This window comes from Cyprinodon tularosa, unplaced genomic scaffold (assembly GCF_016077235.1).
Source record: "Cyprinodon tularosa strain WSP-4 unplaced genomic scaffold, ASM1607723v1 ctg38, whole genome shotgun sequence".
NCBI lineage: Eukaryota > Metazoa > Chordata > Actinopteri > Cyprinodontiformes > Cyprinodontidae > Cyprinodon > Cyprinodon tularosa.
Genome location: NW_024039096.1, coordinates 1,777,173 through 1,802,980, shown reverse-complemented (window position 1 = coordinate 1,802,980; position 25,808 = coordinate 1,777,173). Strand labels below are relative to the sequence as shown.

The following is a 25,808-nucleotide window of genomic DNA, read 5'->3' as shown; positions in this document are numbered from 1 at the left end:
CCTAACCTGACTCCGCCAAATGGATTTGCTCCGCATATCCATCTTGAAACCTTCCGTTGAAGTAATTTTGGGAAGGGGCGAAAATACTGGTTAGCTGATTGGCCTATGTTGGTGATAGACGGGCCAAATAAACCAATCAGATCAACGAAGCATATGACGTACTAAATAGAGCGACAACGAAAACACAACCACAAGCCAGGCTACTCTTGCCGAAAGCAGTCTGGAGAAGAGCAAAAACATCTTTTCCTCTGAGAAAAGCCTCCAGAGCAGTGTTTTGCTCTTCTTTCAGTGAAGAAATACTCTGTAATTCCGATAAAACTTGCTGGATAGCCACGCTAACGCTAGTTTCATCGGCTGAAGCCGCCATGTTCTTTAGACTGAACTGTCGCGCTTCCCGTTGCGTCACACCTCAACCCGCCTCAAAGCCAACGCTGATTGGACGTTCGTTTGGTGAACGGCTCCAAATTTTCTTTAACGGAGAGTCTCCAGACTGATCTGCGAGTGAAACCTTGAAAGTTCGCGAGATCAGGATGGTCTCACGAGGCTAGCGCTTACCTCATTTTAAGGAAAAAATGCCCTAATTTTAAGAAAAATGTACTTATTCAGATTTCAATCTTTTCCAGTGTATACTTGGATTTGGCCAAGCTGTAGCCTAAAGCTTCACCTTCTTTGGGTTGTTTCATTTCTGAGCGAGAAAAAAAAAACTTTAGCTCCAAGAACAAAAGTCTCATTTTAGGTTGACAGCAAATGTTGCATTTGATTGGGAAACCAAGATCACAGCTGATGAAGAAAGAGAGGCTGAGGTCACATTCAGTGATAATCTAGAGGATATAAGAGTTAGAGGATATAAGAGGATATAAGTTATTAAACTATTTAGAAAAGATTGGTTGCTTTGAAGCAACACAAAAAAACATTAAAACATTTGTAACATATTGAAAAATTAAACTAAAGCTTTAATGGTTCTATAACTCTCCTCCATCTAGAAATATTTGCTTATTAGTATTCCTCTTGCAGTTATCAGCTTCAAATTGTAGCTGTCTGCATACATCTCTGAGGTCACTGATGGCGTTTACTGTCAGAAATGATGAATTGGGGGGTTCGGATTAGCAGAGAGAACTGGATCGGTCATTGTAGCCTGTATATATGCCTCGTTAAGTTTGAAAAACTCCCCATAAAACTCATGCTTGTGCAGTGAGAATCTGGTTCCTGTTAGAGGTCATTTTACAGAGGACAGCTCAATCTGACGACGCAAAGCTGTTGTCCCTGCAGCCATCATGCAACCATCTGTCATTTTCCTCCAGGCTTTGGGGCATTTAAGCACGTGCAAAGAGGACACCTTCACATCCTGTTAGGCTGCAGGGTCGTTCCGTATGCCGTCAGAGTGAGCTGCCCACGGTGGCATTTAAAAACTTACAGCTAGACTTTATTCTACAGGGATTTCATGTGACAAAGAGAAAATAGAGCAGACCTGTGAAGGTGGAGCAAAAGCATAACGTTTTGAAAAAAAAAAAACATTTAAAGCACATTTTACAGCAATGCCCTAAAATAAAGCATATAAAAAATATATAAATTCACAACTCACTTAACTAGTAAGTCCCCCAAATATAATGTTTTATTGTTTGGTTAATGTGTAAACAGCTTGAAACTCTTTAAGAATGTTTAAAACCATCAAAATCCTCCACTGATGCTTCACTTTGTGCAGATCTATGATATAAAACACATTTTTGTGTTTAAAATAAAAATTAAATAAACACCTATATGTAATTTAATTTAGCTTTTTGTTTATTATTTTTACACAATGCATTGAGTATATAAATGTTTCAGATGATAAGATACCTAAAAAAGCATAAACATTGAACTGCTGCTCAGCATGGCAGCTCTCAAAGTCTCCCTGAATCCTGCATGGATGCTTCAGCATGCAGCTTCATCGCTACCAGATAACAGGAAGCTGGACATGATAAGATCACTCATCAGAAGTGGGGGTTTGTCTGCAGGAACCTTGGGAAATAACCTTTCTGAAAAGATCCAGCTGTTTCAGTAATAAGTCTTTATTCTGCATGTTGGTTCTGTGGTCTGATGAGGCCGACAGAGGGGGGGCGGTTTGTGAACGGGTGCCACTGGCCCTGGATGCTGGGACTGTCTGTGTGAAACGGCTTGCGGATACGGATAATGTCCAGGCCAGACTGGTTGGTCAGCTTGGTGAGGGCCTCCAGAATCTGCTGCGACGTTTTGTTGTCCACCAGCTCCTCCTTCGTGTTACCATTTACTGCAAGGTGGGAAAACAGAGAGAAAAATATGCGTAATTGGTTAAAAGACTGAATGAGATCAACAGAAGCATGTAGCTGTGAAATAGTCTATATAAAAATTAGTTTAGCTTCAGAGAGTTGAGTGACATCACACTGCCCCCTACAGTACATTAAGAGCATTACATTACCATGCTCAGAAAGTCATTTTCCAGTTATTTCTTTAAATCCATGCATTAATCTTCCAGGATAAAACAACATGTATGTTTTTTAAATATATTTATGAAGCAATCAAGAATATTTTGCATTTTTCTTTTTGACTACTGCTGAACTTATTTCTTTATTAGATTTGTTTCTGCATTGATCATTTATGTAACTGAATTTGCCAAATTTAAGTTACATAAATTTAGATTTAACTCTCACTTACATATTTAGGAGGCAATATAAAAAGGCACCTTTTCTTATGGAGATCTAACAGTTTAAGCAACTCTACAATATGACCTTCAACCCCACTATTAGAGGACGTAAACTCAATCAGAAGTGCATGGTAAGAACCAGATGTTGCATTTACAGCTTATTTGTATGAATCTATCAAAGTTTGTCATAGAGGCTAACTTTACAAGTGATAAGCGCCAAATAATGCACTGTGTAGTGTTCATTTTAAGATAATTAATAAACGAGCAGTTGCAACTAACAACTATTTTGCAAATCGATTAATCCGGCCAATTTTTTTTCCGATTAATCAATTAGTAATCGCATAGACAAAGGTTCCTTAAAGACGACTTTAAAGGAAATTAAACCAGGTGAAACTAAAAATGTTCCACTTGTAGAGTAATGGATAGAGCATATTGACAGACATTTTTTCCCCATTTTAAATGCAAAATGTTTAAATAATTTTTTATAATATTGATATAATCACTGCTCTTAACGGGTTTCTCGTCAGCTAAAGGCACGTTTTACGGTCTCTATACTCCAGTTAACGATTAAACGATTACCGAATTAGTTGATGATTATTGAAAATAATCACGATTAATCTGAATGTTTCAGCCCTAGTAGACTTACACTATAGTGCTGAAAGTATTTGCTCACCCATCCAAATGAATGGAATCAGGCGCTCCAATCACATTTTAGAAAGAATCCCTTGCTCTCAGGAACTCGGTGAACGGATGCCACCTGAGCACTAACCTAATCGTGAAATTTCCTCCTTCCTGATTATTCCCCAGTTAACTGCCAGCTGTATCATCAGAAAATGGAAGTGTTTGGGAACAACAGCAACTCAGTCATGAAGTGTTAGGCCATGTAAACTGGCCGAGTGGAGTGGGGTCAGAGGTTGCTGAAGCTCATAGTGCACAGAAGTCACCCACCTTCTCCAGAATCTGCCACTACACACCTCAAAAACTTCATGTGGCCTTCATGATTAGCTCAAGAACAGAGAGCTTCATGAATGGGAGCAGCTGCATCAAACTGATGCATCATCAATGCAAAATGCCGCATGCAGTGGTGTAAAGCACGCCGCCACTGGACTCCAGAGCAGTGCACGTCTTCTCTGGGGTGACGAATCACACCTCTCCATCCGGAAATCTGATGGAGAACAGTACTCATCTGACAGCACTGTGCCAGGTGTACAGTTTGGTGGAGGGGGATTATGGCGTAGGGTTGTCAAAAGTATCAATATTCTGAAAAGTATTGGTAGTCAAAGGCTGTATCTGAATACAATCCTAATTTGGCATAGTATCAATACTAAATATGTGTTGTTTGCATATCCCTGCTTTTTATTTCTAGATTTTTTGCTCATTAAAAAATAATACCTTAAATTAAATAATTGATTATGTTTTATTTGGGTTATGGATGCATGATATAATCGGCCCCCTATCGGTATCGGCCTGTATCGGCCTTAAAACTGAATATCGGACATCGGCCACCCCACCGATATTTAACCCGATATTTGATCAGTCTAAAAAAAAAAAAAAAAAATACTACTTCTTCTTCAAAAACATATTTTTTACAGACTTAAAAACTTCTAAAGACGAGGGAAAAAATATTGATACATTAAAATATCCCAATATCTTCATATGCTGATATATTGCCATTTAAAAACACCATATCAATCTCTTTTACTAATGAAATATTGCTATATGTCATCGTTATGCTACGAAATCCCCCGAAAATTCACGAAATGTTGCGATATTTTTATATGTTGATATATTGACGCGGTATCGATCTATTTTACTAACAAAATCTCACAAGAATTTGCAAAATATCACGAGAGTTTGTAACAGAATGATGAAATTTCACGAGATTTTGAAAGTAAAATAGATCAATACCGCGTTTTTAAAAATCAATTTGATATCAGCATATGAAAATATATTTGAGTATATTATTTTTCAAGGTGTCAGAAATGGATAACAAAACTGCTATTTTCAATGACTACTTATTTTTGTCCAGCTTTAACATCGGTATCGATATCGGTTATCGGCTACATGAGTTTTAAAATATCGGCATATCGGATATCGGCCAAAATCCCAATATCGTGCAACCCTAATTTGGGTTATTCCTTTTACATTTATTTGTACACTTATAGTTGGAGCAAAGTAAGTATTTGCTGGTGCCAGGAACTGAGTATTTTTCATGTGTATAACTCAAGGTTCCTGTCTGCATGAAGAAATGTACCGTAATTTTCTGACTATAAGCCACACCTGAATATAAGCCGCAGAAGCTAAATTGCATGATTTGTACATATACAAGCCGCACCGGACTATAAGCCGCAGGTTTTTTATGTTTGCACCCAAACTGTCTTGCGCTCGCAATGTCCGTCTTTCTCGCTGTCGTTCTGTCTCGTACCACTCGCAGTAGAAGTCTGCTTCCGGAGGACGTCCTTATTCCCGCGTGCGCGGCTACCGTACTTGTGTGTTGAAGCAAATGTGACGTCAACATGGTGGATGGTAAAATCCATAGATTTAGGTACCGTATTACGCTAGTGGCCGTTAGCTGTAAAAGTCCATAGATAAGCCGGATTGTTATATAAGCCGCAAGGTCGAAAAATGGGGAAAAAGTCGCGGCTTATAGTCCGAATATTACGGTATGTGCATCACTATATCGTGCTGCAGCTTAATCCCCACATTTTCCTTTAGAGTTACACCATGATCTACTGTAACTAGGGACTCGCTTTTTACAATAAAGAGCGAGGAAGACAGCAGAGGAGCTTCAGAGAGTGGTAGGAGATTGTAACTGAGGACATCTCTGCCGTCTCCTGTCCTTCTTCCCCAGGTTATTTGAAAAGTGTTTGAGTGTTTAAACCCAACTCTTATTCAAAAAATTAAATCTCTGATTCGGCTAAGAAACGATGTGCCATTTTGAGATTGATAACGGTCCGTCTTTAATTTTAATAAATAAGATTTTATGCCTTTAATTGTTTGCCGTTTTTTTATTCCCATGGTATCTAAAATGGTTTCAAGTATTGAATATTCCTGGGTACTGAAATCGCATTGGAAATTTTAGTTTGTCGACCCTGGTGTGGGGTGGGTTGTTTTTCAGGAGCTGGATTTGGCCCTTCAGTTCCAGTGAAAAAAACTCAGAGTTCTTGAGCATATTAAAAATTTTGGAAAATCCCATGTTCCAAATGTCCATAACGACATGGATAGCAGAATTTGGTGTGGATGAACTGGGCTGGCCTGCACAGTCCTGACCTCAACACAAAAGAACACCTTTGGGATGAATAAGAGGGGAGACTGAGAGCGAGGCCTTCTTGTCTAACATCAGTGTGTGACCTTGCTTCTGAAAGAGGGGTCAAAAATTCCCATAAACACTACTAAACCTTGTGGACAGCTTTCCCAAATGATGGACACATTGAACCCCGATGGATTAGGAAGGGATGTGACTGAACCTCCTATGTGAGTCAAGGCAGGTGAGCGAATATCTTTGGTGATATGGTGCATTTTTAAAATCCACAAGCCTGATTCTAAAATTAAAATACAGCTAGCAATGTACTTACAGTACTCTGCAACTATTTTAGGGACTTTACAAGCCTGGGGAGACACATAGACCACAGTTCCAGGGTTCTTCTTGGCATAATCCACCACTCCCTCTTCAATGAAGTCCCTGCAAGAGATAAGGATTTAAAACTAACTAAAAGGATTAAACAGAACAGCAATTATAGATGTTAAATAGACGAATGGTCCCAACTACCCAGAGTCTTTCCATAAAAGCTTTTATGAACAGACAGCATTCTCCACATACAGCATTTTTGTTTTTAGATCTAAAACTTTTGGTCTCATCTGACCAGAACATCATCTTTTGGAAGTTGCCTCCAACACTCTTCTTCTTATGGCTTTTTTAAATAATGGATTTACTCTTGTTTGAACTTAATCAAACCTTATTGTCAGTTTTATGCACAGACTGTATACAAAATGAAATTTCATTGCATACAGCTTATAACAGTGTAATATTACTGCAGTTGCAGTAGATAAACAATACTAATGCAAAGTGCAGCAGTGATCAGAGAGAAATAGTGTAGGAGAAAAAAGAAACCAGTTTAAATAATGGTGCATTTTTCTGACGCCCTCTAACAGATTTAGACAGAAAAGTAAATAATAAAAAAGGGAAAAGTTTTTTTTTTTTTTTTAGATACCACCATATTTGAATGTTTTTAAACATTACCTGACTCCCAGTGAGCTCTGGGCTTTCTTAGAGAAAATGATGGAGACCCGCTTGAGCTGACAGACATACCGACCCACACCGTTCTGAAGAACGCTCTTCAGGAAGCGGCTCGGCGTCCCTCTGGATGTCATCCTTCAACCTTTGGCTTAATTTAAAAGCGAAAAGACACAGCAAGCCAAAAGATTGCAATTTATGAAACCAGTGGTCCGGAAAAACTCGTAGAGGACAACCTCCTGGCTACGCACACACGACGGTCCGTCAGTTTTCTGCTCCGGTGTGAAACATACGCGGAACTTTCATAGTCTACCTAGATTTGGCCGTCAACATGTTGTGTGTGGCAGGGTTTCTTTGGCATCAAGCAAAAGCAAATATAGAAATGTTACATTTAAATAAATGTAATAAATAAATTTAAACAATTTGTTTAAATAAATATGTCTTTAATATTTTCATGAGAACTTGCTCAATATAAAAAACTATAGAGACCTAAATACAACCTAAACAGCATCTACAAAATAATAGTAATGATAAAAAAAAACAAAAAAAACTGAGCGATAATAAAAAAAATAGTGATAACAAAATTTTTTGTTTAATGTACTTAAACCTGCTCTAAATTGCCTATAAGAAAAGTATGGAAGCCAGTCTCCACCACTCTGGTATTGAAAATTAAACAAATTATCTCACTATAATTAGATACTATCTCATTATTTTTTAGTTACTATCTAATTATAGTGAGATACTATTTCATTATTTTGAGATACATTCTCATTATAATGAGATAGTATCGCATCATAATGAGATACTATCTCATTATTTTGAGAAAAAAAAAAATATATATGAGATAATAACTCAAAAATAATAGGAATTTTTTATTTTAATATCTTTTTTAACAGAGTGGCGGAAACGGATTTCCATAGAAGGAACTGCGAACAGTTTCTTTTCTTTTCTTTCCTTTTTTTTTTTTTTTTTTTTGGTTTCCTCATTTCCTCATTAGTGTAATTTGCAAAAAGAAAACAAAAAAAAGCCACTCATAATATGGCGACGGCACTGACGCTTGAACCAAACGCACAAGCGGGCGTCTCTTTTCATTTCATGCTGTTTCAGACGGAAGGATTTTAAAGCGTACCGAAAACCCCGGGCTGTGAGGGAGCATGGGGTACAATGAGGTCAGACGTACAGCAGGTAAAAAATGTACTTTATGAAATTGTGTGTTCTAATAAACGCATTATACCTCTAAGCTAATTTTACCATACCCGTCTTTGACTATATTCTAGCTTAAAATGGTGTTTAATTTAAAAAGACAACAGCAAAAACGATTTCTTACTACTCTACTGTCGCATAAAAGTTGCTTTTGTGATTGAATGCACTGAATAATATTTTGCATGCATTTCCACCTCTCTGTGTGCTTTTGCAGGTTAGATGAGCTGACGTCATAGCCAATGTGGAGAGGCCTGCTGCTTAAGGGCACCGCCTGTCTCCTGCAGGTGTCAGCCCAGAGATTTCTCCATCAGAGGCATTTCTCCTCCCAGTGTTTTAGCCTCCTCACCAACAGGTCCCTCCACAAGCTTCCTGGGACTCCATGCATCCCTAGGATTAAGCAAACAGACTTCTTCCTATTTAACAATCTGATCAGGAGTTATAAAAAAGATGCTAAGTCCACTGTAGAGTTCCCACTCAGTCCCATCACAGTCACAGACATCAAGCAGTATTTACGCTCCAAAGAAATCCCCTTCCACGATGGCTACAGCTGCCTCCACATCCCCAGCATTTTCATCGACCCGTCCACGAGGAAGGACAGCTTCTCCCTGTTCATCAATAAAACCACTGGGCAGTTTCTGTGCAAGGACACGTTGGTGGAGGGTAGCTGGGAGGACCTCCAAGACTGTCTGGAGGTGATGCAGAAGGAGGAGCAGAGCTCCCTCAGCCCTCATGTGCTGCTGGGGTTTCCAGAGAGCCCAGAGGAGCAGGAGGAGAGGGAGAGGGAGCTGAGAGAAGTGCAGGGGATCTGGTCTAGGTCGGTGCCCTTCACAGATGTCCTGGAGGACGAAGCTCAGCTGATTAAAACCATGTTCCAGGTGTGTTTTTTTTCTTTACATCACATCTTTACACTGCTCTCTGAAACAAAACATTGTCTAATACCTCTTCCTGTTTACATTCAGACACTACATGCTGTCATTCCTAAAAACATGAGTTGTAAATAAAACTGATTGATGCACAACTAAAGAAACAAGGAAAGGAGAGCATCAAAGACATTTATAGGATGTTTTTGTTTTGTAAAGTACCTCAAATTTGATTTGCTTAAAAACACAGGTTTTTGTTGAAAGTCATTTGAATTAAATTGGTTGATACCCCCAAATCATTGTTTTTATTTGGTGGTATCAGAGTAATGGGGGCTAACTATGAAAGCCCATTAAACTTTTTCTGATTTGTATTTGTATAAAATGGTGAATCCTGCATTGTTTCCATTCTGTTTTAAAATGACGCATGATTATTCACATTAAATCCCTATAAAGGACCTGATTGTTTTTTGTTTATATATAAAAGGAAATGTTAAAAAGTAAAAACTTCACATGACATGATTGTTGGATTTAGAAAATTTGTCGACTGTGTTTTGCGAGCAATAATCCAGTGGTTATCATTCCTCTAAAGGATTGTTTAATCTTTGCAGAATGCTGATTATTATTGGTTTTATTTAATTACTTTTTATGATTTATATTATTTTTGTGTTTTTTCAGATCACCAAGATCTCTAATGCAACCCTGAAAAAGTTTGGAGTGAGGCTCTTTAAGCCCACCAAGAGTCTGGTTTTCCCCTGGTTTGGAGGTCCAGACTCCTCTCTAAAGGGGATCAAACTTCTCTCCGCCCAAAGCGTGGATGCAGACAAAGTCGTCTATAATGAAGCCACGGTTCCAAAGTGCAACTCCTATTTCAACTTGTTTGGCCTTGCTCTTGTGAACCGCATGGACTCGGAGGTGGTGGTGACCGGCTCCGAGTTGGACGCCTTGGCTGTAAGCCAGAGCACTGGGCTCCCCAGTGTGGCTCTCCCCCGTGGGGTCAGCTGCCTTCCTCCAGCGCTGCTGCCCTACCTGGAGCAGTTCAAGAGGGTGACGCTATGGTTGGGGGGCGACATTCGCTCCTGGGAGGCATCAAAGATCTTCTCGCGTAAGCTGGGTCTGCGGCGGTGCACCCTGGTGCGGCCGGGGGAGTTCCAGCCATGTCCGCTGGAGGCTCTCTCTCAAGGGAAAAACCTGTCTCGCATTGTCAAAGCCTCCATCCCAGCAGCACATAAGTCCATTGTGTCTTTCAAGCAGCTCAGAGACGACGTGTTCGTTGAGCTGATGAACACAGACCAGGTGGCTGGAGTTAAATGGACCAGATTTCCAGAGCTCAACCGGATCTTAAAGGGACACAGAAAGGGAGAACTCACAGTTTTCACAGGTACTAATCTGTCATGCTGCAGTTATCAGAGGTTTGGTAAGATGGCTGGCAGGTGCAAAGGTGCAGTAAACGACAAAAAGGATCTACAAACGTACATATGATGCAAACTCTAAAATATATAAGCTCAATAAACAAACGCAAAAAATTGCAGAAATAACTAAAAATAGAAGCAAAAACTTACAATAAAAAAACAAATGCAAACAAAAAATGCTGCAAAAAACTGCAAGCAAAAACAAAATGCAGAAATCAGAGAGAATATATAAAATAGCAGCAAGCACCCTCCATAAGGTGAAAGTGCTCCAGACCCCTTGAGGGAGTCAAACAAAGATAAAAAAAACAAAAAAAAGTTGGAGAAAGAACTTTTATCTTTAATTTTCAAACACATACTCTCAGTATTTCAGAATAACAGAATAGTTTTGCATATTTGAATCCAAAAGGCTCCCGATTGCAGCTTTCGTATTCAGCTTTGAAGCCAAATCCATCCCTTTTTTCCAAACTTCTATTAGCCTTTTTTTTGGCTTGCTACTCCTTAGCCGTGTGGCTTTCATGCTACAATCGCTACAGGAGGGATGATTGGAGACCGATGTATCGGTGTGGAACGTTTGTCTTCCAGATTCTAGCAGAACATTCTGATTAGGGGGTGGAATCTGATGTGTATATATAAAAAAAAATGTTCTTAGCCAAATACATTTGGACTTTAAGTAGGGTTGTCAAAAGTATCGATACTCAAAAAAGTATCGATACTGAAAAGTTGTATCCGGATACAATACTCATTTTAAAAAGTATCGATACAGTGCCACCACCAGTGGCACCTAAACAGTCATTAATCTAAAGTGCAAAATAGAGGAAAATGCACTTTCTGAACACTGTGATTGAATAATTCTGCGCACTTTTCAGTTTCAGACTTTTTTTGTAACAGTTGCAGCTGCTGAGAATTATTTTTGTTTCTTAACCGGTTTGGCTAGTGTCATTGTTATGTGTGCAAAGCATAGCCAAGTAAGGAAAACTTAATTTTAATTTTGTAAGTTTTTTTATCAAGCTTGCTTAATACTGTGCACAGCATACAACCTCAAAATATTATTCTTATAGTTTATTGTATTTATTTGAGGTATTTTAATTATTAATCAAAATATTTCTGTTGAAATTTGGAGTTTTTATTCTTGTGGTATCAAAAATGGTATCGAGTATCGAATATTTTCCTTAGTATCGGTATCGAGTTGAAAAGTTTAGTATTGTGACAACCCTAACTTAAAGTGAAGTGATTTTACTCAACTCAGAAATCTTCAGTGGTACATTGTACACCAGCTCAACGGAATTCGCACAGCTTCCTCCTCAGTGCACAGTCTTACATAGATAACAAGTAACTGAATTAAGTAAGTAGAAAAGGCATAAATTTATCCAGAGAATGTGACACTAACTACAGATGTGTATAGTTCTTGCAATTCTATTGAACATAAGATCACTTTTAATGCATCAGATCTGTGGTTGAGCAACACCTGATGGTGTCGAGTTTAACAGGGCAATGGTCCTGTTGTAGAAACTCTCTGAGGCTGTTTGTGTTTTGAGCCTCCTGATGCGTCCACCAGAGGGCAGCAGCTGAAACTTCCCTGGGTGTGTATGATCCAGAATACTGCATGCTCTCCTGAGACAGTGGGTGCTGTAGAGGTGCTGTAGGCATGGCAAAGGATGGCCAATGATCCTCTGGGTGGTGTTAATAACCCTAAGTAGGGCCTTCCTTTCCACGGTGCAGCTGGTGAACCACACAGATGTAGTGTGTCACCACATTCTCAGTGGAGCAACGGTAAAAGAACGACAGCGGCTCCCTCTTCAATTTGATCCTCCTGAGGATCATCTGGAAGTGCAGCTGCTGTTGGGGCTTCTTTACAACTGCAGAGATGTTGGATTTCCATTTAAAGTCTGCAACTACCTGCATAACCAGCGATTTGAAGCTGGGCACGCTCTCCACAGAGGGGCTGCAGATCAGTCTTTCTCCTGAAGTCCACAAGCACCTCCTTTGTCTTGGATTATCTTGTAATTTAATGTTTTCAGGGACTTATAATTTTTTAAAGGAAATCATGCATAAAATATCGGTATTTTAGCACTAATCATGAAACTTAAGTAAAAAACAAACTGATGGTTTGGTACCTTGGTACAAATGATTAGATTAAATCTTTGAAACAGAAGAAGGAAAGGATTAAATGTGGATTTTTAAGCTGGCAGAGGGTTGAATTGACGCTTTAAGTCCAGTTTCCTACCCATGTGTTTTATCTCCAGGTCCTACTGGAAGTGGGAAGACCACCTTCATCAGCGAGTTCGCCCTTGACCTTTGCATGCAGGGCGTCAACACGTTATGGGGCAGCTTTGAGATTAACAACGTGCGTCTTGCTAAGACCATGCTGACGCAGTTCGCCATGCAGAGGCTGGAGGAAAACCTGGAGCAGTACGACTTCTGGGCGGACAAATTCGAGGAACTTCCACTTTATTTCATGACCTTCCACGGACAGCAAAACATCAAGTACGTTTGATCAGGAATGTCGCCTCTCGCCTACCTTCCCCTTCATTTTTAGTGTTTATCATTTTAGGTATCAAATAATCCCCGAACGTTTGTTTTCAGGACAGTATTGGACACCATGCAGCACGCCGTCTACCTCTATGACATCAACCATGTCATCATTGATAACCTGCAGTTCATGATGGGTCAGGAGAGCCTCTCAGTAGATAAGTGAGTAAAGATTTTAAAATGTGTCCCATCTTAAGCAGAAATCAAGCTTCTGCATTCTCAGAAGAAAATGTACAAAATGCTACACTGCTAAAAATTCATATCTCAGCAAGTGATTTTTTTTCTTAAAATAAGTGCATTTTTCCTTATAGTGTATATTCCTTAGTGTATATTATCTAATTATCTAATTTTAGGAGTAAAAATACTCATTCCATTGGCAAATGGACTTATTTACCTCCTCAAATTCAGGGTAAATACACTTAATTTAAGACATTTGTACAAATTTTTACATCGTTTTTTGCAGTGTAAAATCTTATGAATTAATTTGAAAATCAATGTACAAAAAAACATAAAAACAGCTAAATGTCCCAAACCAGCAGTCAGGGATGAGGTCAAGAACAATTAGTTATAAACCACAGCTGAAGTCAGAAGTTTTATGATCATCCTTTAAATTAATATGGCCATAGATTTCATAGCTAATATCACACAGACTTTTATATTTTTAAAATGTTTGTTGCTAAATATAATTTAGAGTTAAACTTCATGGTGCCTTAGGATTCAATTCAGTTTATTTATATAGCCCAAATTCACAACATGTCATCTCAAAGCTTCATAAGGAAAATTCCCATGTAGTCTTAGACTTTATTGATCACTTGGGATGACTCCCACCGGAAATTAAGGTTACCAGCAGCTTACAGGGCAAAAAAGTATTAAGTTAAAATTAAGCTAAGAAAAAAATACAAATGCAAAAATAATACAGATTAAGTACAGTGTATATAATAAGAGTTGTAGCCAGATTGGTTTGAGGTTTTCTAAGGAAAACCAGCTGATTATATCGACTCATTACCCCAATTTACACTGCACCTCTGAAACCGATCCGTGCCGAAGTCGGACCGAGCTTGGATTAGTTAACCGTCCCGAGCTCGGTTCCTTACGACTGTTTTTTTTTTCCTCCTCCCAATGTTTGCATTTGATAACTGCTGCCCTTTAAGAAATGGAAATGTCATGAGAGCTGCACACTCTGTGTATACAACATGACAATAAAGTTTGTCTAAGTTGACACACCATGCTAGCTAGGGTGTAAATAATAATCGTTTTGTATCGATGCATCGATCCAACAGCCGACGATCCGATGCTTCGATACGCCCGCAAGAGGTCTAATTTTATCCATTTGCTCCCGGGTGTAAATCTCCTCCTGCGCTGCGGTGGCGCTAAACCTATTTTGTCCTCCTACCTCGCTTCCTGGTTATACTCTTACAGCAGTGTGTTGCTGTGAGCTTGACGCAGACATTTTTAAATTATGCTCAATATTGAAGCGTGGTCTGAGCTACACGCTGTGGGTCTAGATACGGCCGAGGCGGCGAGGAAGCGGGGGCGAGTTTAGTCCGACGACGGAGGGACATGAGGGCCAAAAAGAGCAGAGATCCAGGTGGAAAAAGGGTCCCAGCGTTCTCGCGCACCTCGCTCTTCTAGAGGGTCTAACTTCACGAGTTATTTTCCGCAATTTCGGTCATAAAAACAAAACAAGCAGGCCTCCTGTCTGCGGCACTGTCTGCGGTCAGCTACAATTTGGGAGAGGAGCAGCGGAGCATCTGTGGAGGGGGCAGGGACGTCTGGAGCCGAGGTAATTCATTGCACTCTATGCACTGATTTTGTGCAGTATTTTCTGATGCAAAGTCTTGCAGAATCTATTACGCAGGGATATTATTTTTCAGTGAATGAGGTTTTAATAGGAATAGGTGGAGTGCAACTTCTCTACTGTTATTTTCTGTAGTTTCTCAAAAAAACAGCACGGTTCCCCGCCTCCTAGTGACGATCTACGGTACTACTGCTCTCTAGAGGGAAACAAGCACATCAACATGGCGGCGCCCGTAACATTGTGGAAGTTTGGGTATAATTGTGATATTTCGTTGTTTGCGGAGGGTCAGGTGAAGAAGGCAGAAGGATGAATTTACTTGACAAAGAGTCGGCTTTCAGGAAGTGGATACAACAAACAATAGTCTGATCAGGGCTTACAGATGGAGGAAACAACGACAGACGTTGAGGTTCATCACACTACTAAGCAGAATCATCACTGAAAATCGTGGCAAGGAAGGGAAGCTAGTATTTTTATGAATGTCTGATATTTCACGATGACAGAGACTGACTGTAAGGAGATGAAGCGGTCTGCTCATGCAGTCTTTGTTATCTGAGAGCCCTACTGATGAACTAGTACCAGTTTAGCGCGGTATGGTTCTGTCTGAAGCGGTTGGGTTCAATTTTGTGTGACATTTACACTTAACAGTTATCTCGGACTGATCTCGGCACGGTTTCAAAAGGGCAGCGTAAATGGTTAAAGAACAATAAATGCACAAAATAAGCATGTTTCATGATATTCACAATAAAAAAAACATTAAGGCCCCGTCCACACGAAGTCAAAACGAACACGAAACGCTGATATTTTCCAAAACGTTTGCCGTAAAGACGGAGACGTAAAATAAATGTGAGCGTCCACACGAATGCATGAAAACGCTGCAAAATGTATGCCAGGCCTGTAAGTGGCGCTGTGGTGCCAAAGCAAAAATAAGCGACGACATGTTGGGCATGCGCACTAATATTTATACATGGTTGCCCTGCGGGTCCATTTTCGTGGTTAAGTCAAATTCAGGTGCTGAACTATGTCGTCGATATTGCTCTGTTTTTCCTGGAGATATTCCAGAAGAAGAAGATTCTGTTGGAAGCCCGACAGCAGGGTGAGTAGCATTAGCAGCAACGGCGCCATTGTTGTTGTGATACTGGTCGCGCATGCGTGTTTAGAGGCGACGCTATGACGCATGCTTGTAAAAAAAAATATGCGGTTAGAGCGTAAAGATGGAAACGCGAAAACGGCGTTTCGGAATCTTCCCACTCTGAAGGCTGAATAAAAAAAAGATCGTTTACAGACCCCCGAAACGCCAGCTTCGTGTGGATGAGAGGCTGGTTTGGTGAAAAATTTGTGCGTTTAGGCCAGGGTTCGTCTTCGTGTGGACGGAGCCTAAAATAAAAAAAAATATATATAAAAAGACTCCATTTACCCTCCAGTTTCCTGGGAAGGTTGCTTGCAACATGTAGGTGTTTTCCAAGTTTCATCTATTGATTTTTGTCTGCATTATTCTGTTGATTTTAATCAGTTGTTTTAATGAAAAAGACGGGATACTATAGATATCCTGAAAAAAATAAAGTCACGTTCCAAGATCCTGGAAAAAGGGTAAAAAATTAATATTCAAGTTTTTTACTTAAATAATAATTATGATGCATAATAGAATTATTATTCTCCTTACAAACTAGATTTTAAAATAGGTTTTTGGTTTGGCTCTTATGGTTAATGCGTTTTAAATAAAATATGTAAATGTAATTATTGTCCAGGTTTGCTGTTCAGGACCACATCATCGGGATGCTGAGGAAGTTTTCCACCAACAGCAGCTGCCACGTCACTCTGATTATTCACCCGAGGAAAGAGGAGGACGACAGAGAACTGCAGACTGCATCCATCTTTGGTTCTGCTAAGGTATCAAAACTAAGTTCTTTATTTTTTCTTGTTATTGCCTTAAAACATTTTCTGCAGGGTCTTGTTTTGCATAATCAAAAATTTTACCCCGTTTTATTTTCTTTCTAGATTGGGTTTTAGTTTGGTCATAGAGGGAATTCCTTATTTTTCAGTTATTACCTCAACTTTTTATCTAGTTTAGCTGTATGGGTCATTGTAATTTAGATTATATGACCCAAACCAGGGTAGTAAAGAACAATCTTTACCGAGCCATTTTGGCCTTCTTGGAAACACCTGAGAAAATTTTCTCCTGTAATTCCCTTACTGCATTTCCTTTAGGAAATTAAAATTGGAACGTTTGTTGTTTCTCTGAGTTCTTAGTTTCAAGGTCTGAGGTAAATTGAACGCACCATAATTTAGGAATGTGGGCCTCTGGTTTTTTCATTTTGACCATTAGAGAAATTGATTTGCAGTAGTCATGTTTCAACCCATAGAGGGCACCACTAAAGAGGTTTTAGCCCAAACGTTGTTGCATTAAACTAGTTTACAGTTAAATGTCAAACTTCTCACATGACCTCAAAATGTAATTCTGTAAAGAGACCTTTTGTAAGTCTTTACTTAAAAATATTCGTATAATTTGCCTTTTTATTTTACCCTTTATGACTAAAACATTGTCTAATGAGCAGATTGACATCTCAGTAGTTCAGCACTGATGCATCTATGAGCCTGTAGCCTTTTTTCTAGGGGTGTAAATCACATCCATCATGGCGATTCTATTCAGTATCGATTTCTTGATCCAACGATCCGATTGTTTTTGATACTTAAAAAAAAAACACCACGATGCGATTCGATTGTTTTGTTTTTTGTTGTTGTTTTTTTTTACATCTTACAGGCTAGACAATGCTTCAAATTTGAAATAAATCAATGAAAACAGTAAAATAGTTACCGTATTTTCACGACCATAAGGCGCACCGTACTAAAAGGCGCAGTCTCAGTTATGTGTGCCATTTCTGTATTTAACACACACATAAGGCGCACCGGACTATAGGGCGCATTTTTTATATACAGGTACATGTCCTCTACTACGTTTAAATACCTCTACTGCGTATTTTAAAAATACAGCGGGGGCAAAACTGAGTATGACTGTGCTTTATTCATGTATTTATTACAAAGTATTAATCAAACCTGCGAGCTGGCCATGAGACAGACACATCGCAGATGACAGAGCTGTGATGACTCCTAAATTAACTTAAAATCCTGAAACCTGCCGACGGAATATGTTCGCTTTTATTGCCGGTATCCTGGTGCCTGCAGTTTAAATTATTTAGATGAAAAACACCTGCCAGCCACCGTGTGAGGCTGCTGTTGAAGGGATTTCTGCTGTCGGTGATCCGCTGGTATGTGGGGGTCTGAGCGCCTCCGACAGAAATAGATAATCTGGATGAACTGACTGCAATTAAGTTTTCAGGTGGCCTTTCTCACTTAAAAACATATTAAAACTACTTTATTCCCCCTGATCACAGCAAATATAGCTGCAAGATTTAGATTATTTAGATGAAAAAACACCTGCCAGCCGCCGCGGTGAAGAGGAGGAGACCCGCCCAGAGGCTGCTGTTGAATTAAGTTTTCAGGTAGAAAAATAGAGCGGGAGCAAAACTGAGTATGTTTGTGCTTTATTCATGTATTTATTACAAAGTATTAATCAAACCCATCAAAGTCATCCTCCTCTGTTTCTGAATTAAACAGCTGCGCTAAATCAGACTTGCCAATTTCCCCTTCTTCGCTGTCAGAGTCACTTTCCGTGCAGCGCGGCTCCTCAGAAATAATGCCGGCTTTTGCAAAAGCTTGAACAATAGAGCCAGCAGACACGTTAGTCCAAGCATCTACAATCCATCCGCAAACGGTGGCGTAACTTGCCCGGCGCTGCCTTCCACTTATCCTGAAACTGTGGTCTCCGTCGGTCATCCATCGCTCCCACGCCGCTCGCAGCCTTACTTTGAACGGCCGCTTCACACTGAGTGTTGAGCGGTGGAAGTTCCTTTGTCAGATCCCCTGGGATAACGGCGAGCACAGCATCCATTTGATTCACCTTTTTTTTCACATCGGCTGTGAGATGGGCACGCAGCGATGGTGATGCGTGGAAAAAAGCACCTGGTCTCCTCACATACACCTGCCTTTCATCATCTCCAGCCTTTTTCATTTGCGTTAATGTCATCAGAGCGCTGTGTCTGTCTCGCTGTCAGCTCCCAGATCAGCTTCTCTGATTGATTGATGCGGCGCGACCAGCAGCAAAACTTCAATTTTTCCATCTCGAGCAGCAGCAGCGCGTTGGCGGTGCGTCAGATACTTAAACGCTCCCGAGGCGCTGCGGCTGCTGCTCAAAACGCGCTTTTTGCTGCACCTATACGCGCGTCAACCATTGACTTTGCATGTAAACTCGCTGCTTCTGCTGCACCTGCTGGGTCCGGTTCACACCGATGTCGAGCGGTTGAACAGCGAGCACAGCCTTAATTTGTTTCCCCATGTTTTTCACATCAGCTGTGAGATGGGCACGCATGGAGTTACATATTAACAGCGATGGTGATGAGTGGAAAAAAAAACACCTGGTCTCCTTACATTCAGCCACTCTTTCATCATCTCCTCAATGAGGTGGTCTCAAAAGTCGCAGTTACAACACACATAAGACGCACCGCACCATAGGGCGCACCGCACATTTTGAGGGAAAAAAGACGTTTAAGTGCGCCTTATAGTCGTGAAAATACTGTATGCATTTTTTTTTGAGAAACAACAGCAAATAACAGAAGTAGAAAAGTTGCACTCCATTTATTCCTATTAAAACTTTATTCACTGAAAAATGCATTAAAAACTGCATAAACTGCATAAAATCAGTGCAATGAGTGCAATGTAATACCTCGGCTCCAGACGTCCCCGTCCCCTCCACAGACGCTCCGCTGCACCTCTCCCAAATTGTAGCTGACTGCAGACAGGAGGCCAGCTTGTTTTGTTTTTATGACCGAAATTGCTGGGACCCTTTTTCCTCCTGAATCCCCACTCTTTTTGGCCCTCATGTCCCTCCGTTGTCGGACTCGCTCCCACTTCCTCGCCGCCTCGGCCGTATCTAGACCCACAGCGTGTAGCACAGACTACGCTACAATATTGAGCATAAATCAAAAAATGTCTGTGTCAAGCTCACAGCAACACGCTGCTGTAAGAGTATAACCAGGAAGCGAGGTAGGAGGGTAAAATAGGTTTAGCGCCACCGCAGCGCAGGAGGGAGAATTACGCCCAGGAGCAAATGGATAAAAATAGACCAGAGGGGGATAAAAAAAAACATGAATCGATTCTCTTGCGGACGTGTCGATTCATCGGATCGTCGGCTGTTGGATTGATGCATCGATGCAAAACGATTATTATTTACACCCCTATTTTCCTTTAATTTGCTTCGGATCCTAAGTTTTCGCGCTGCTCGACGGATGCGACATTAAGCATGTTCATGTTAAAAGAAAGGCCTCAGAGGTGGTAGATATGTCCCAGAATGCTTTGTGCGGAGAGCTCTCCTCACAAAGCCTTATGGGATTTGCTGTCATAGCGACCCGCTGTCATCATAGTCTGTTTCTACCCGACAGCAGCGACTAATAACAAAGATGGCGCAGGCACTGCAAAAGAAAAGGCAAAAGCAAAAAGCAGTGATCATCTGTCCAAATGGTCAGTTAACTGAGTTTGGTATAAAGTTGACCATATAGTCCCGGCAGTATGTGGACACTGTAAGATTGTATGAGCTATGAGAACTGCACATTTTAAACAGGGCGTGCATGAGGAGAAATGGGCTCCTGCATGCTATTGCGAACTTTTCTATTAAATCTAAACTTAAACTTTTCATTGTGACAAAAACAAAACAAATCTATGAGGCAGCAAATAATTTTTCACAGCCCTGGACTAAGTTTCTAATCAGGTTTTTAGCATTTTCTCAAATCGAACTGGATGAATCTTGCAAAAAAAAAAAAAAAAAAGAAGTATAAAGGATTAAATATGTGTGCTTTTTTAGGAAAAGCAGCCTTATCCAGCATACAGATCCTAACCCTTTTGATCCCCCTCCAGGCAAGCCAAGAAGCTGACAACGTCCTCATTCTGCAGGAGAAGAAGCTGGTGACGAGTCCCGGCCGTCGATCCCTGCAGGTCACCAAAAACCGTTTCGATGGAGACGTGGGCATCTTCCCTCTGGACTTCATCAAGTCCTCACTCACCTTTTCAACCCCCATCAAGGGTAAGCAGAAGCTGAGGAAGGTTGCCCCCAAGCCTGAGAGTGAGGCGGAGGTCCAGGAGAAGGGGAGCGATGGTCCTTTAAAGAAGGATGAGGGGAAGAAGGAGAAAGCCACAAAAACAGTAAAGACTTCACAAGAGGTAAAAAGCCCTTTGAGTGGAAGCGAGAAAGCAAAGTGAAGATGTGAAAAACAGACTGTAAACAATGGAGTTTACCCAAGATATTTAAAGTTCTCACAGTCTGATTAAGCTCTTTGTAAATACACACATCTTGACTCATCTCGTCATCATATTCCATGTTTTTGCTTGTAAGATGATAAACGTCCTTCTACTCTGCTCCAAAAACAGAGCAGGTGTTACTGAACAAATGTGTCAATATTTTTCTATGGAAAAAAAACAACCTTCAGAATAAACAAAGGAAGTTCTATGAGTTACCTTTATTATTTTGGTTTTGATTAACATTTTTTATGTGTGTCCATTATATATAAAAGAAAATGCATCTTGGGAAACATCAAGTTGTAAGTTATCTTAACAGTTATAACATCATCTGTTACTTTTGCCATCAAATGTTTTACTTTTTTCTTGCTTAATGATCGACTGATCTAGCCTTGTGAGACCATCCTGATCTCGCGATCTTTCAAGGTTTCACTCGCAGATCAGTCTGGCTACTTACCGTTAAAGAAAATTTGAAGCCGTTCACCAAACGAACGTCCAATCAGCGTTGGCTTTGTGGCGAGTTGAGGTGTGACGCAACGAGAAACGCGACAGTTCAGTCTAAAGAACATGGCGGCTTCAGCCGATGAAACTAGCGTTAGCGTGGATATCGAGCAAGTTTTATTGGAATTACAGAGTATTTCTTCACTGAAAGAAGAGCAAAACACTGCTCTGGAGGCTTTTCTCAGAGGAAAAGATGTTTTTGCTCTTCTCCCGACTGGTTTCGGCAAGAGTTTGATCTATCAATTGGCTCCTCTTCGTCGTCGCTCTGTTAGTACGTCATATGCTTCGTTGATCTGATTGGTTTATTTGGCCCGTCTATCACCAACATAGGCCAATCAGCTAACCAGTATTTTCGCCCCTTCCCAAAATTACTTCAACGGAAGGCTTCCAGATGGATATGCAGAGCAAATCCATCTGGCGGAGTCAGGTTACTGCTGACCATCTGCGGAGAGTTATTACCTGAAGCCCATTTATGGTCAAATTTTGCCAGCTGAATTGGTCAGAGGACACAGTCATCTGAGCTGCCACTTGCAGTAATGCAGCATTCTAGATGTCCTTAAACTTATATGAATCCCTTTTAGAAATGAAAGCGCACCAAGAAAAGATAGAGTTCAGACTGTGAATGTTGGACTGAAGTTGGTTGTTTTTGACAACTTACCTTCAATTAGGTGTTTAAGGCATATCCAAGTATTTTCCTCAAAAATCCCAGATTTTCTGGTGTTATCCTGTGAAACTATGATCCACTGACTTTCAATTTAAATTTGTAACTATCTGTATATCACAATGTTTTCTCTCTCTCCTGTTTTACATTTGATATGTATCAAGATTTATTAAAAATAAGCTTTTTACTACAGAAATGCCTGGTGTTTGTGTGCTTTCTATTCTTGATCAATAGGGGGCGGTGTGGAATAATTAAAAAGAGACTCCTAACTCCTTATTATGCTGCAGCAAAAGTTTCTACAATGGAAGAATTATCCCTAGGTGTGTGTTTTATAAATGTCAGCGTGACGAAGCACAGACGTGATGTTTAATGCCAGTACAGGGATTTCACAGTTATGACGTTTCACTTTGAGAAACCGTCTGAATTAGCAGTTGGTAAAACTGTTTTTTTCTCTTAAGCCTCCAACATTGAGATGCAAATTTGATGAAATTACAGCTTCTGTATGATAAAGATCCAAATCTATAGGGTTTAGCACGCCTGTCGTTTAGCGTCAAAGTCTTCCTGCATCATGTTACTTTATCTATTATTCAGACTGATTTACTGCATTTCAAAACGTCTTTCCATGAATATTTGATGGGTAAAATTACCTTCCCTACCTTTGCTTTGTTGGTGTGGGCTTTACATGGAGACGACTCACCTCACAGGCTAAGAAAAATCTAAAATACATTCTTTATTTCTGCTGTGAAAGCAAAGAACAACAGAGATTTTTTCAAAGTAGCATTAGAAGATGTTTGTTCTTTAAAGCTACAGTGTGTAATTTTCAGCGACATCTAGCGGTCAGACTGCAGACTGCAGCAACATGAACGTCTCCCCCCCACCGCTTCTCCCCCCCAACAGTACGGCGAGCGTTACGGGACAAAATGTCTTCCACGACGTCCGCATCACCTACCTTCTCAAGTGATGAGGTTTGTTTACATAGATAATTTTACAGATAGTATTTCATTAGTCTGTGTAGGGTATAGATTTCATGTAGACTTAAGATAATAAATATACCCGTTATTTTTTCTACGTCGTTGTGACGTTTTGGTGAGCTGCTTTGCATGGTGATATAAACAGACGAAGGAATTGTAGTCATTAGTTTAACAGCGAGATTGTGTTCGCTGGAAGAATATATATTCCCCGTTTACAGAGTCCAAGTCTTGTTTGTGGCACGGGGGTTACAAGGCAAGGAAGAGGTAGAGGAAGAGGGCAGAGAGGCCGGGGTGAGCGTGCAGCTGGGGCCAGGCGAGAGAGGGGAGCCAGCGGGGTGAGAGCAGAGGAGGAAAGGCTTGAAGATCTCCAAAGGAGCCGGAGAGAAGTAACCGAGGTATATATCCAGAAAATTATTTTACAGAAAATTACTGAATCATTACCTGTGAAACGTCAGGGACGTTGCTGAATAAGTATACTGGAGAGTAACAGCATCATCACGCAGCATGTTATTGTTTTAGACAGGTCTGAGCATCCTGTACTCCAAAAACTGCAGTGATATTAGACAATTGTGTGTATAGGATTAATTACCTGTCCAAGAGAAAACTGGCAACTTGAGCGTCACTTTGAAAACCTTTTTCCTCCATCAGTGACTTCCATCGTGTAAATGCCGTGCCAATGTTGATCCGTGTTTTTTGTCGTTTCTTGTCACTCTTGCGTTTATTCTCGTCGTGTTTCCGCTTCTTAGATGACGGGGGTTCGGTGTCCGCCGCTTTTCGTTGTGATACAGAGTAGGCATGATCCTCCATTCGTCTGATGTTTGGCCACACAGTGCCAAACAGTTTGCAAAGTCACTCACGCCTGCCGCCTTGTTTACCTTTCTTGTTACCGAGGCGCAGTATACCTGCTTCTTCTTCTTCTTTGGTTTCAGGCAGACTAAACGCTTCTCAGGCATAATACTGCCATCTACTGTTCAGTACCGTCTCAGTTCATCTCTCTCAACTTGCCGTAGTTATTTTCGAGCGTCATGGGAGATCTCGCAATCGCTAGTTTGTTGCCTCTGCGCTGCCGTAGCGCAAAGATGTCAGCCTCCATGGCTGCGAGACCCGCTCCTATGTAATTATAAATAACGAATTCTAAGGCAACGCAAATGTTATGGTTAAAAGGCTGAGCTCATAGGTGATGATAAATAACATAGTTATGTATAATATATTAAATTTCTGAATTTATATGCCTGTAATTATTACACACTGTAGCTTTAAGAAATGTGATTATCAGAATCCTAAAAGGAAATGAGACCTTTCCTGTTCCACTTCAGAATCTGGCGGAAACAAAACCTATTGCAAAATTCAGCTCCTGATAGTTTATAATTGTGTTTCACGGTGGTCTCATAGCGCAAACAAAGGAAATCCTCTCTTTTATATTCGGACCTGCAGAGGCAACCTATCATTCACCTCCTTCATAAGTCCTTCATTGCTACATCCATGAACCTTCACTGTCGTCTTAGTCCTTTTCTTTATTCTCCAAGCAGCAATTTCAACATCATGTCTGAAATTTAAAGTACTTTTGTATAGAGCAGTGCATTTTTATTCAGCCCCCATTAGGGGAACTACATGTTTGCTGCATTAATTACTGCTTTTGGGGTATGTATTTGCCAGCTTTGCAAATAGAAACATATTTTCCCCTTTTTTACAAAACAAATTTAGCTAATTCAGACAACATTAAGAACATTTCATTTCTTTTAGCTCCCTTTGTAATCCCATCAACTCTTACTAGCACCCCCAAAGCATGACCCTGCCGCCACCGTGTTGCACTGAAGGCATAATGATTTCAGTTTGACTTATATTTATATTTTTTCTATAACCTAACCTAGCTTCAATGTTGAGCAGAGATGGGAAGTAACGAAGTACAAATACTTCGTTACTGTACTCAAGTAGATTTTTCTGATATTTTTACTTTACTACTTATTTCTATGGCGACTTTTTACTTCTACTCCTTACATTTTTACACAAATATCTGTACTTTCTACTCCTTACATTTTTAAAAATTGGCTCGTTACTTTAGTTTTGAATCATTTCAATGGAGTTACCGTTATTATTTTTCACATCATCAATACCAAATTCAATCTAATTGGATGGGAATCTACGTTGCATTTGACGCACCACTACAAGATGAATCGACAGATTCGGCGGTATTCATTCGCGGCAAATTATTGCAGCTTGGTGGCGGTGGCGTTAGCATAGTATGGACGACGAGATGATTGAAAATGAACACAACGGAGATCTAGTCCTATTGGCAGACATCCATTTAAAATGTAGGCAACGGCATGAAAAAAGTGGTTTCTACTTTTACTTTTATACTTTAAGTAAATTTACAAGCCTGTACTTTGTTACTTTTACTTGAGTAAAGAAGTTTAATCAGTACTTCCACTTTTACCAGAGTATTTTTGAACACAAGTATCTGTACTTTTACTCAAGTACGGAAAGTGAGTACTTTTGCCATCTCTGATGTTGAGTAAGGAGGTCTGAATACAAATGAAACCCTCACTTTGAGGTTATTTGTAGAAAATAGAATATTTTATTTTTTTCTTCACAGCTTTGCCATCTTTTGACTTGGTCTCACTAAGTGTAAAATTTTCATGAC

The 25,808-nt window shown here is 40.2% G+C and overlaps 2 protein-coding genes across 2 annotated transcripts; one reads left to right on the top strand and one right to left on the bottom strand.

Moving 5' to 3' along the window:
* Window positions 1-1,759: 1,759 nt before the first annotated feature.
* mrpl43 (mitochondrial ribosomal protein L43) lies at window positions 1,760-7,165 on the bottom strand. The gene is made up of 3 exons (XM_038296890.1): window positions 6,900-7,165; window positions 6,235-6,341; window positions 1,760-2,266 (listed from the first exon to the last, which is right to left on the bottom strand). Exons 1-3 carry the CDS (start codon window positions 7,028-7,030, stop codon window positions 2,049-2,051), a joined length of 456 nt encoding a protein of 151 aa, XP_038152818.1. The 5' UTR covers window positions 7,031-7,165; the 3' UTR covers window positions 1,760-2,048.
* Window positions 7,166-8,006: 841 nt separating this feature from the next.
* Window positions 8,007-21,264, top strand: twnk (twinkle mtDNA helicase). Its single transcript, XM_038296975.1, has 7 exons — window positions 8,007-8,078; window positions 8,311-8,971; window positions 9,632-10,334; window positions 12,609-12,849; window positions 12,949-13,056; window positions 16,438-16,579; window positions 20,657-21,264. Exons 2-7 carry the CDS (start codon window positions 8,336-8,338, stop codon window positions 20,996-20,998), a joined length of 2,172 nt encoding a protein of 723 aa, XP_038152903.1. The 5' UTR covers window positions 8,007-8,078; window positions 8,311-8,335; the 3' UTR covers window positions 20,999-21,264.
* Window positions 21,265-25,808: the final 4,544 nt, after the last annotated feature.